General features: G+C 40.1%; 1 protein-coding gene across 3 annotated transcripts in view; it reads right to left on the reverse strand.

Annotated features, from left to right (window-relative positions):
- Positions 1-468: 468 nt before the first annotated feature.
- Positions 469-13,359, reverse strand: part of Epm2a (EPM2A glucan phosphatase, laforin) — a 103,256-nt gene continuing 90,365 nt past the window's right edge. For all 3 annotated transcript variants that reach the window (XM_060380274.1, XM_021650142.2, XM_060380276.1), the window contains one exon: positions 469-4,375. In XM_060380274.1, coding sequence (XP_060236257.1) covers positions 4,177-4,375 — 199 coding nt within the window. In that variant the 3' untranslated portion in view covers positions 469-4,176. The remainder of the gene's footprint in view (positions 4,376-13,359) is intronic.

Raw genomic sequence — 13,359 nt, forward strand, 5'->3', positions numbered from 1 at the left:
CACAAAATAAAAGAAGGGTATTTTTGAAGTCTGAAAGAAAGTAATGGTACCTCAGTGTTCCTTAACTAAGGATGAGTTCTTCTTGTGATTTCCTGTGCAAATATTGTACATGAAGAGTTTCATTGAGCTGGAGGTATAGTTCAGCGTACAGGGTGCCTTAGCATGTGTGAGGTCATGGGTTCCATCCCATCACCCCCCCCCCAAAAAAAAGTGTCCAATGAGAGTTGCTTGAGACAAGATCTTCCGTGGTCTTCTCCCAAACTTTCTTGAGTTTCATTTTACTTCTTTGTGGTGCTTCTACCTTTGATTTGTCAGCTTTCTCATAGGTTAATGGGACAAGACAACAAAGAAAAAGCAGTTTTGCTGAGTTGAGTGCTCTTCTTACAATAATAATTTAAAAAAAAACCCACTATGTTCTTCTAGATTACAGAGTAAATTGACAGCATTAAAACAACTGTGTGCAAAAGGTCTTTTTTAATGCTTTTATTTAGCAAAGGTTCCAGGTGATTTTGAGACATGTTGGACAATCCACTCAATGAGGGCAAATTGGGGTCATTCTAAAATGTTCAATAGTGATAAACAATTTTATTTATCAGAGACACAGAGAAGATGCCACCTGGAAGAGACCATTGTACAGTGGAACTTATATAGCCAGATTTCTTAGGACATTAAGAAAATTCACACACAAGCACACAGAGACCAGCACACACACCATTATATTAGTTTAAAATATTACATTTAAAATTAAATTTACATATACATGACTATATATTGGTTCTTAGACACAATAGCTACAACTAGCTATATTTCATAGCAGAGGACGGGTGTCATTTGATGCTGATTTATAGACTTTACTTTGTCAGATTACAGGAGAACTGTTTCTTGTATGTCGTTTTACCCAAAGCAAATGCCACACTGAGACATCTCTCCCTGTGCTGTGGCCTTCTTGTCCCCTCTGCCTCCCAAATCACCATCTCTACTATCTATTAACACATGATTATAAAACAAGGAAATCATGAAATCTGCAAGCAAATGGTGGGAACTACAAAAGTCCTGAGTAAGTCATCCCAGAAGCAGAAAGACACACATGGAATATACTTACTTATAAGTGGATATTAAACATAAAATATAGGATAAACATACTAAAATCTATACACCTAAAGAATCTAAGCAAGAAGGAGGACCCTGGGTAAGATGATCAATTCTCATGCAGAAAGTCAAAGGGGATGGACAACAGAAGAGGGAGCAAACAGGGAATAAGACAGGAGCCCACCACAGAGGGCCATTGAAAGACTTTTTGCCCAGCAAGGAATTGAAGAAGATGCTGAGACTCATAGCCAAGCTTTGGGCAGAGTGCAGGGAATCTTATGAAAGAAGGGTGAGATAGAAAGACCTGTAGGGGAGAAGAGCTCTACAAGGAGAGCAACAGATCAAAAAATTCTGGGCACAGGGGTCTTTTCTGAGACTGATACTCCAACCAAGGACCATGCATGTAAATAACCTAGTACCCCTAGAATTCCTGCACAGATGTAGCCCATGGCAGCTCAATCTCCAAGTGGGTTCCCTAGTAATGGGAACAGGAACTGTCTCTGACATGAACTCAGTCGCTGGCTCTTTGATCACCTCCCCCTGATGGGGAGCAGCCTTACCAGGCCACAGAGGAAGACAATACAGCCACTCCTGATGATACCTGACAGGCTAGGGTCAGAGGGAAGGGAAGGAGGACCTCCCCTATCAGTGGACTTGGAGAGGGGCATGGGAGGAGATGAGGGAGGGAGGGTGAGATTGGGAGGGGATGAGGAAGGCAGCTACAACAGGGATACAAAGTGAATAATCTGTAATTTATAAAATTATAAATTTTTAAAAAGTGAAAAAAATTAAAAATAAGGAAAAGAACATATTTAAGCATCACAGTTTAACTCTTGACAATATGAAATTTGAGAGACAAACCTAGATTTGCATCTCACTCCATGGGCTCCATCCAGGACAAGGAAAATGGCCCTGTGCTATAACCTCTCTGGGCCTCAACTTCCTGGTCTGAACAGAAACAATGACCTTCCCTGGAGGGAGCTGTGATAGTGTAAGATCTGGGGTCTCACAGCTCAGGAGTTCAAGATCGCGCCCTTCCCAGAAACTCCCCCAGACCAAGACTCGTTGCAAAAGCAAGAAGTTTATTAACCATTGCACAATGGGGTCACCCCTGCCGGTCAGCAAAGAGTGGCACCGGGAGACAAAGGCCTTTAGGTTTTTAAAAGAAAAATTGTGGGAAATTTGAAGTTGAGGTTTTGGTAATTTAGGATTGGATGAGGAAGCTATAAAGTAAGATAATTGGTTAGTCTTAGGTGCTCAAGCTTGGCCAGTCCTGCCAAGTATGGATGCAGCTGCAATTGAAGGTGGGGGTGGTTAGCTCATCCTTGAAGATTAGGGACTATAGACTTTTGGCTGGAGGTCAAAAGCTACTCAGAAGAAGTCTAGGTTCGTTGCTAAGAAACGCTATCTCAAAGACAAGGGTCTGGTCCTTCTTTTGCTGAGTGAAGGTCATTGTTTGCTTGTCTTTTATATATATATATATATATATTTGTCCGCACAGATAGGGTCACATTCCTCCATTCTCTGGAAAGGTACTAAGAGGCTTTAGCTTAACCTGGACCTAAAACTCAAAACTATAGGCTTTAGAAGACATATAGGTTACAAAGTTAGCCTAACCCTTTCAATAGCATTAGCCTTAGGGAAGTGGCTGGCACAGAGTGGCACTCAACTAGAGAGAAACCCCCTTCTGTTCCCTTAAGATGCCATTCTTACCTGGGGACTGGTCTCCCAAAAGATGGAACATTGGTCTGATTCTAGATTGTATCTTGCAGGGCAAAGTTTTGCTGATATTTGTACTTCTGATAAAGTACGGAATAAAGCACAAACTTGGGAGGACTAGCAATCATGTGTTATATTGAGTTATATTGAGCCAGGGTCAGCTTCTATCTGTATTACACTGATTTGTGGACATGGCCTCCTCAGGCTTATTCCTTTGGAGAAGTATGGCTCAGATAACCATGGCTTTGAGATCACACACCACAGTTTAAAATAGGTTGAACTGTATTCCTAAATTCTTTGGCAACTGATCATAACACTCTCCCACTTCTCACTGCAGAAACAACTGCTGGGTAGTGACTTTACCCCCAGAAAGACAAAAGCTGCATCCATGACGGTGTGCTGAAACTAATTGCACTGAAAGCAGCACTGAGCCAAATAAATTAAATTACCAACTTCATCTCGCCCCTACTCACCAGTAGGGCTGGGAAAGCCAGCTATGCTCAATAAACCTCAGCTGAAAAATGGTGCTGCTAAGTATGGTAGCATGCACCTTTAATCCCAGTTCTCAGGAGGCTGGCACAGGAGGAATACCAGGAGTTCAAGGCAAACCTTTGTGTATTATACTAAACTGAGCAGTACAAATTGTCTCAAGAAAATAAATAGCAATACAAAGACAAGAAAAAGCAGAGGGCTAACTCTACTATTCCAGCCATGTTGGGAGGACAGGAAAATTAGGAGGGTGGAATCTTGGAGAGGTTAACAACTATAAAATGGGACAAAGGAAATTACAGAAAGGCATTGTTTTATGACCATGGTGAGATCTTTTTGTGTCATATGCACGTTTATATATTTATCCCTTCCACTGGCAAATAACTAATTTCAGTTCAGTAAAAAAGTTGGTGTTTGTGTGTGTGTGTGCACATGCAGTATGTGTTTCTCACAGTAATGATAAAATATGCTTATCCACTCTCTTGTCTTCTGAATGTCAAAAAGTCACAAATCCATAACAACCTATCCAAAGCTTGTAAGCAGAGGCCCCAGCTGATGGCAGCAGCAAATACAGGCATACATTTCACGGCCCCACTGACTTTGAATTTTTTTCATGTGGCATGCAGGTTCCTTTATAAATTGTTTCAAAGTTAAGCCCAGCCAAGCTGCAATAGAAGGTATCCCCAGGTGACATGAGGGTCGCAGTCTCCTCAGCTCAGATGGGGTCTTAGTCTCTAGGTATTCCACTAACACACCCCCAGGTTCCTTAAGGCAACTCAAAGGGGAGGCAGGCGGGTCACCTACAAACTGCATATGGAAGAGTGAACCTTCCCAAACTTCTGAAAAAAGTCTTCTTGCGCTTGGGCCAAAGCGTCTTCATCAATGTAGACTGCAGGCCTCTTGGCCATGATAAAGTATTGCACCTTCCGCAGACTCCAGCCAATCACGTAGTGGAGCCAGCCACACACAGCAGCTGTGGAGCGGCCCACCCCAGCATTGCAGTGTACATACACTGTGTGTCCGTTCTCCAGAAGCGCGTGCAGGAGACACACAGCCTGCGGCAGCATCTGCACTCGACCTAGACAAGAAAAGCACAGACGTACGTGAATGGAGAAACTGCCACGTCACAGTGCACAATGCACTGCAGAACACTAAGCTCGGGGTTGTGACAGTTTGATTCCTTTGTGTGTTTTAGAGGGAAAAGGTGAGACAAATTTAAAAGCTGAGAATATCACAGTGGAGAGAGAATCCCAGAGGCAACAGTCAGTTCTGAACACGAATGTGAACCTGTGACTATTCCAGGGCTATTATTGCTTTTTGACTGGTTTCACCATTGATGCAAATTTCTCTACAGAGTTAACTACCACATTTTTTGATGGGGTGCATGGGTCAGAAGAAAGAATTTTAACTTCTTTCTAGAAGAGTTTGCAGAGATCTGGCAATGGTTTTAGAAGATTTCAAAGAAAACTTGATAGATCCTGTCCCCCTCAATTTCACTTGCTCCTAAATGTGCTTCCAGAAAAATGGAAGGCACATAATTAGTTCACACTAGTTAATGACTCAGTTGTATTTACTGATTAGACAATGCAATTTGAAACAGAATTTAATATGCTGATTTTCATTCACATAATGGAGTGGCTAAGCTGATGCATGTGGGATAACCGATCATTTAAGCCACCACAGCACAGTGAATACAGACAGGGATTTAATTTCTTTCCATGTTACTGGAAAGTTGTGATCACAGTTGACACTGTCCTCTGGCTGCTATTTTGATGAAGAGATTATTCAAATGTTTCCTCAGCTTGAGAACTATGTTGTGACTTGCTTCTGGCATCCTGCTGGGCAGAAGAATACCCAACAGCCAGCTTTTCAGCCTTGAGATGTCCACTCTCTCCTCACAGGTTCTCTCTACAGAGATACTTAGCAAAGTATTTATCTGTTTAGCATTTTGGTGGACAACATCATGATAAATTACTTCAGAAGGGACTGACAGAAGTCCACTACACAGAATTATCAAATTTTGACTATGCACTTACAGCATACCATTGTCTAGTTTCTCTGTACCTTACAGAGGGACATGATGGCCCCTGAAGGATCCCCAGAACTACCAAGAACAGACCTATCTAGTCTTCAAATTGTGGATCCCATTAGATGACTGAAGAGATGAGAAGCCCCTCCCTCACCTGCAGAGCTTTACTGAAGCCGGGGCTTCTCCCACAGGAGCTTTCACTCCTTAGCTGTCCTCTTAGAAAGTGTTAGTGCCCTGAGAGGGCCAATACAGTACCTTAGAACCAGGACCCAGTACCTTGAAAGAGGGCGTTTTCACAGGAGCTCACCGTGGCTCCAAGGTCTCCTCAGTCACCTACCTCAATTCAGGGTTATCATTCTCTGAGACAGAAGCAACCCGCAGAAAAGCCATGATGCTATTCTTTCCTGCCTGAATTCTGTCAGCCCCACTAAGGAAGAGGTGTAAAGCTACAGGCACCACTCAGCCATTTGAATTGTTTTCAGAAAAATGTGTTTAGGCAAACATACTAGATAACCTCTCAGATTGACAGACTGACTCTATTATCTCTCTCTCTCTCTCTCTCCCTCTCTCTCTCTCTCTCTCTCTCTCACACACACAACCAATTCCTAAAAGCATCTGCAATGGGTGCACACCAGTAAACCTGATGTCTAACAGCACTCCTTGTTTCAGTTGCATAGCCTGCCACACAGTTACTTACATTGTGGGTCGGGGAGAAAGGGGCCCAGAGACACATACTATCCAAAGGATCACATGGGCCAGTGGGTTCATCATACCAATCTCAGCATAGCCCTGTGTGCAGTATCTACCATGTGTCTCAGGGGATCAGAGGTGGCAAACATCCATGGTATGCCAGAGTGACTATGGTAAGGGTGTGATCTGCTCCATCACAGTAAAGTCTGTGAGCAGTTTCTGGTGTGAAGTGAATCCTCCTGATAACTTTGGAATCATGGCTTCTTCTTGCTCTGTCACCTAGTGACAATTATAGAATTTTGGTTCCTTTAAAAAAAAACATAGAAATATTATAAGAAATATGTTTTTATTTTAATCCCAGATATGGGGATATGGGGATGTGTTGGTATAATGTTCTTTTAAAATGCATATGCCTTACTTTTGTTAATTCAAATGCTGATTTCTCCACCCCCAACTCTCTGGTTTCAATCTGGATATTGCATTGTGATACTCACTATAAGCATCCTGTCTCAACTCTTGTGTAAACAGGACACAAATAAAGCAACTAGATACAATGTTGTGCAATGGGAGGAGCCAGAGGACAGGAAAGAGGGGAGGAGCTAGAGAGCAGGAGGTGAGTGGGAGGAGAAGGGGCGAGAGGAGAGTGAGGAGAGCAGAGCTGGAGGAGAGATCTTGGAGGATGTGGAGAATGAACCAGACCTAAGATTTCACAAAAGCAAATATAATGAGGGAAATCTAAATGTTAGGAAACTGAGGGCTTGGAGGTTTAGGAGGGAGTAAATATTGCCCAGCATTGTGTTCTAGGTTAACTAAAAACCCAGTCTCTGTGTGGTGATTTGGTTATACAGCCACTGAGGAGCTGAGAATTAACACCAGCGTTACAAGAAGATAAAACAATAGTAAATATCAATAACCACCTACAACAAATGGCGCCCAACTAATCTAAGAATCCACACCCTTTAAATCATACTTTATCATAATTTGGTGGGGGGAATAACCTCCCAGTGATGCAAACCAAACTTGAAACCTAAAAACTCCCAGGTCAGTTACTGGCTCTTTTTTTTTTTTTTTCAATGCAGTTTATTCAGGAACCTTGAACAATCATCTGACCCTGGGTAAAGCCAGCCCTTTAAATAGTCTCTGGGTAGCCAACCTCAGCATGCCACGTGGGCAATGCAGATCAGTTACTGGCTCTTTAAGAGAGGCTCTTAAACCAGCCCAGGAGCAAAAGACAGCCTCCTGTGGGCAGACCTGAGACTTCCATAACAAAACTGGCTGTTGCTGCAGTTTAACTAAGGGGTAAGCAAGCATGGCTCTTTTATACTGTGGCTGGCTCAACTGGCTCAACTCCACAGCCATGGCAGGAAAGAAAGGAACTGGAGGCAGACAAACTTCTAGACAGAGTTTGGCCTAAACTGCATGTAAAATAAAAATTGCCATGGCAGAGGGTGTTTTAATTTCTTTTGGCTTCATTTTGGCTGTCATATTCATGGATCTGGTTGCAATATGTTTAATGGTGTTGGTTCTTCTCCATGCCTTCTCCAAGAAAGTTCAAGGAGAAAATGGGGAAAAAGCCAAGGACTGGGGTACTAAGTTACAGACAATAGTACTCATCCAAATAATTAAGTTAATAACAGCTAAAATTCAAAGCTCTCTGGCTGCAAGGTATTGTCAGCTCTTTCTGGTAAGGGTCCGCCAATTTATTGAAACATCAACTAAAATAACCAACTGGGCTTTGTTTGTTACACCTAAATTGGCACAACTGACCCCAAACTTAAATTTTTCTTTTCTCTTTGCTGGATTTTCATATAAAGGCTTTGAGTTACAAATATACTGATTTGAAACTATATATATCTGAACAAGATGGTGAAGGCACATGCCTTTCTTCCCACCACAAAGTAAAAAGAAACAGGCAGATCTCTGAGTTCTGGATCAAGCTTATTTACATAATAAAAACCAGGATGGTAACACCTGCTGTTTAGCCACTTATGAAGATAGTCTAAGATTCAAAATGACAAAATTTTCCGTAAGGTTACCATATAAAATTTTTTTCTTAATAATTTTATATCCTTATTGGTCTAAAGGTTGGATTCACATCATTTTAACGTTTATATAAAGAGAGATAATGTCACACTGCTCTGGAAATTACCTTATCCTTTTAAATGTGAAACATTTTCACAGGGGAAAAATGTTGGTCATGCTTAATGTAAAAAAGACACAAGAGGCTTAAAGATGGCAAATTACATGCCAACCTAGTTTAGTCCTAAAAACTCAAAAATTATATTCATATGTTTAAAAAACAAAGCTGTCCATCCCATATTAAAAAGAGGGCTAGCCAAAGAATAGCCACTATCATTGTAAAGTCCAGGTACAAGATGCCTAGGATATACTTAACGTTAAGTGTAAGAGAGTTTATATGCTAATACTAAGAAATTTATATATAAAGTTCGGCTATAAAGGCATAACTGTCCAGTCTGTATAAATAAGGGGCAAGCCAAAAAATAGCCACTATCAATGTAAAGTCCAGGTACAAGCTGCCTAGGATATACTTAACGCTAAGGGTAAGAGAGTTTGTATGCTAATGCTAAGAGAGTTTATATAAAGTTTGGCTATGAAGGCATAACTGCTCATCCTATATAAATAAGGACAAGCCAAAAAATAGCCACAAACATTGTAAAACCCAGGTACAAGATGCCTAGGGTATGCTTATCAATGTAAAACCCAGGTACAAGATGCCTAGGGTATGCTTATATGCTAAAGGTAAAAGGGAGTTTAAATAAAGTTTGGCTATAAAGGCATAACTGCCCATTCTATATAAACAAGGGGATAGGACAAATAGCTACAACATATATAAAAATCTAGGGCTAAACCTCAAAACAGGTACAAGATACCTATGGTACACTTATATTCTAAATTAAAAAGAAGTTTATGTAAAGTTTACTTAAAACATGCATTTTCTATTGCTCAAGGCAACCAGCTTGTCTCTCTAATGGGAGGCTTCTCTAGAGAAATAGGTAGCAACGTGGCCTAATACAACAGGCACACAAGAGCCCGAAAAGATATTTTAATCTATCTAACCTTGATTTGATGATAATGATTGTATGTTCAATAATAATGGTAACTTATATTGCTAATCCCTTTACATGGGAACAACTCTAAAACTGAGACATAAAAATGTGTCTCCAGCCAAAAACTACAATACTTGGCCAATAAATCCTTAGCTATAATATCTTCAAAATACATTATGCTAACCTTTTAATTGATATAGATTAAAAATGGCTTACAGTTTACTTTCATCCTGCACATCTCATACATTTATAATTTTAGAACTCCATAATGCTTGTGAGAAGTTATATGTTTGCAGAACAAAAGAACTGGACACCAGAGATGCTGGATCAAACCTAACAGAATCATTCTTCAGCATGATGAAACATTGACACATCTGTTCCAGCATCTTGCATGTTCCAGCATTCTGTTTGTACCTGCCTCAACTTCTTCAACTGCCATTTCACATCAAAGCCTGCTCCCAAAAGAACTTTGAAGAAAGCTACTAATTTTAACTGGTCCAGCATTTTGGACTGTTCCAAAAAGGACTTTTATTAAGCCTGAAATTTCTCAACATTCAAATGTTATTGAACCACAAATGTTATTACTTGCTTAATTAACCATTTTTATTTGGGCCCCCTATAGGATTTCTACATGTCCACAATGTCAGCTAGAAGAAACTCATGAGAACAGCGTCCAATTTCCTTTAAAGGGGGTTGGGTATGTTTTTGGTTGTTTGATATGGCTACAAAATTTTATTGTCATTGGGAGATGTTTATTATTAATGGTCTTATTCAAAGTAAAACAAGGAATATACAAGGATATTTATTTTATAGACATAGAAAAAGGGTGGTAGATTATTGAATCTACTCAACTTAAGGTTTTTTGTTATTCCCAAATAAGGTTAATTTTAACTCTGGTATAGGATTTTGCATATTGATGCAAAAATAAGTATTTTTAATACATTGGTATAAGCTTCAGTATTTTGATAGAAAATAAAGGTTACTTCCAATACTTTTAAACTATTATTAAAAGGTGGTTAGGATATTGGGTATGCAAGTTAATTATTAGTTATTCAACTCATAGTCATGTCAGACACTAGTCTAATTTATCACAGGAGTATATCTCATAGGTTTGACAGATAGATATGATTTTGTATACAAAGCAATTACATAAAGATACGTAGTCTTCAAAAACTTCAGAGACCTACAGAATATGGCATTTAAAATGTTCTTATTATTTCAAAGATTCTTTGACAATGAGACAAGTCATTTCCTGGCAGCACCCTGCCTACCTGAAAGAAGATAATGCGCATCGAAGAACCTCCATATGGAGATGGCTTCAAATGTGGCAAACAAGCCACTCGGGTAAAGAAAATACCCTCGCTTCACAACAGACAAATTCTGCCTAAAATGGGCGAGCTTAAATGCAGGACAAGTCGACTGCAGAACTCTGCCAAGACAGGGTAAGCAAGTACTAAATAGTTCCTGCTTCACATATATGTCTGTCAAATATTCTGAGCCAGAAGGCTGAAGATGATGCTCCAACATTATAGAGAGTTATGGGTGACTGTTCACCAGCAAACTCTCTGTCAATTTTTTATTTTTTGAAAGCTGCTAACATGCACTTCTTATTTTCTCTCATAACTAATTTTATTCCTTCTCAAGTCTCTGATGGGGTGGAAGACCAAATAATTACAGTACCACATTTAAGCTTAAGTTGTTTAGAAATTAAGAAATCTTTTTATATAGGTAATACCAATAAGGATACAAGTTAATTTAGGTATAGAATTTTAAACTTATCAAGATAGATAGGATAATCAGACACTTTCTCCTAAGATACCCTCTCCATGTGCTAAATACACATGGACTAGACATTGCATGTGTAGATCTTACCTAACAGTTTTCATAATTTCATAATTATTATTGTATTGAAAGAAAAGGAGCCTTTTATTGGACTTGAAGGGGGAAATGTTGGTATGTTCTTTTATTTTTTTTCTTTCTTTTTTTCATTTTTTTCCCTTTTTTTAATTTTTCATCAATTACACTTTATTCATTCTGCATTCCCCCATAAGCCCCTCCCTCCTCCCCTCCCAATCCCACCCTCCCTCCTCCCTCTGCATGAATGCCACTCCCCAAGTCCACTGACAGGGGAGGTTCTCCTCTCCTTTCTGAAATTAGTCTATCAGTTCACATCAAAAGTGGCTGCATTGTCCTCTACTATGGCCTGGTAAAGCTGCTCCCCCCCCCAGGGGAAAGTGATCAAAGAGCAGGTCAATCAGATTATGTCAGAGGCAGTCCCTCTTCACATTACTATGTAACCCAATTGGACTCTGAACTGCCCTGGGCTACATCTGTGCAGGGGTTCTGGGTTATCTCTATGAATAGTCCTTGGTTGGAGTATGAGTCTCTGGGAAGTTCTCTGTGTTCAAATTTTCTTGTTCTGTTGCTCTCCTTGTGGAGACCCTGTCCTCTCCAGCTCTTACTATTTCCCAGTTCTTACATAAAATTCCATTCACTCTGTCCAACAGTTGCCCATCAGGCTCAGCATCTGCTTTGATAGTCTGTAGGACAGAAGCTTTCAGAGGCCCTCTGTGGTAGGTTCCTAGGTTGTTTCCTGTTTTCTTCTTCTTCAGATGTCCATCCTCTTTGCCTTTCCGGATGGGGATTGGACATTTTAGTTAGGGTCCTCTCTCTTGCTTAGTTTCTTTAGATGCACAGGTTTTAGTGGGTTTCTCCCATGTTATATGTCTATATGAGTGAGTATATACCATGTGTGTCTTTTTGCTTCTGGGACAACTCACTCAGGATGATCCTTTCCAGATCCCACCATTTACCTGCAAATTTCATGATTTCCTTATTTTTCATTGCTGAGTAATATTCCATTGTGTAGATGTACCACAATTTCTGCATCCATTCTTCAGTTGAGGGGCATCTGGGTTGTTTCCAGCTTCTGGCTATTACAAATAAAGCTGCTACAAACATGGTTCAGCAAATGTCCTTTTTGTGTACTTGAGCCTCTTTTGGATATATGCCCAGGAGAGGTATGTCTGGATCTTGAGGAAAAGCTATTCCTAATTGTCTGAGAAAGCGCCAGATTGATTTCTAGAGTGGTTGTACCAGTTTACATTCCCACCAGCAGTGGAGAAGGGTTCCCCTTTCTCCACAACCTCTCCAGCATGTGTTGTCACTTGAGTTTTTGATCTTGGCCATTCTCATGGGTGTAAGGTGAAATCTCAGGGTTGTTTTGATTTCCATTTCCCTAATGGCTAGTGAGGTTAAGCATTTCTTTAAGTGCTTCTCTGCCATTCGGTATTCCTCTACAGAGAATTCTCTGTTTAGCTCTGTTCCCCATTTTTTAAGTGGATTACTTGGTTTGCTGCTTTTCAGCTTCTTTAGTTCTTTACATATACTGGATATGAGTCCTCTGTCAGATAAAGGGTTGGTGAAGATTCTTTCCCAATCTGTAGGCAGTCCCTTTGTTTTGATGATGATGTCCTTTGCTTTGCAGAAGCTTTTCAGTTTCATGAGGTCCCATTTATTGATTGTTGCTCTTAGAGCCTGTGCTGTTGGTGTTCTGTTCAGGAAGTTTTCTCCTGTACCAATGAGTTCTAGGGTATTTCCCACTTTTTTTTCTAGCCGATTTAATATGTCTGGTTTTATGTTGAGGTCTTTGATCCACTTGGACTTCAGTTTTGTGCAGGGTGATAAGTATGGATCTATTTTCATTTTTCTACATGTAGACATCCAATTGGACCAGCACCATTTGTTGAAGATGCTATCTTTTTTCCATTGTATGGTTTTGGCGTCTTTGTCAAAGATCAGGTGTCCATAAGTGTGTGGGTTTATCTCTGGGTCCTCTGTTCGGTTCCATTGATCCACCATTCTGTTTCTATGCCAGTACCATGCAGTTTTTAAAACTGTTGCTCTATAGTACAACTTAAGATCAGGGATGGAGATACCTCCAGAAGATCTTTTATTGTAGAGGATTGTTTTAGCAATTCTGGGTTTCTTGTTATTCCACATGAAGTTGAGAATTTTTCTTTCCAGGTCTGTAAAGAATTGTGTGGGTAATTTGATGGGCATTGCATTGAATCTGTAGATTGCTTTTGGTAAGATGGCCATTTTTACTATGTTAATCTTGCCAAGCCATGAGCATGGGAGATCTTTCCATCTTCTCATATCTTCTTCTAATTCTTTCTTCAGAGATTTGAAATTTTTTTCATACAAGTCTTTGACTTCCTTGGTTAGGGTTACTCCAAGGTACCTTATGTCATTTGTGGCTATTGTGAAGGGTGT

The sequence above is a fragment of the Meriones unguiculatus genome, chromosome 3 (genome assembly GCF_030254825.1).
Source record: "Meriones unguiculatus strain TT.TT164.6M chromosome 3, Bangor_MerUng_6.1, whole genome shotgun sequence".
In the NCBI taxonomy this organism is placed as follows: domain Eukaryota; kingdom Metazoa; phylum Chordata; class Mammalia; order Rodentia; family Muridae; genus Meriones; species Meriones unguiculatus.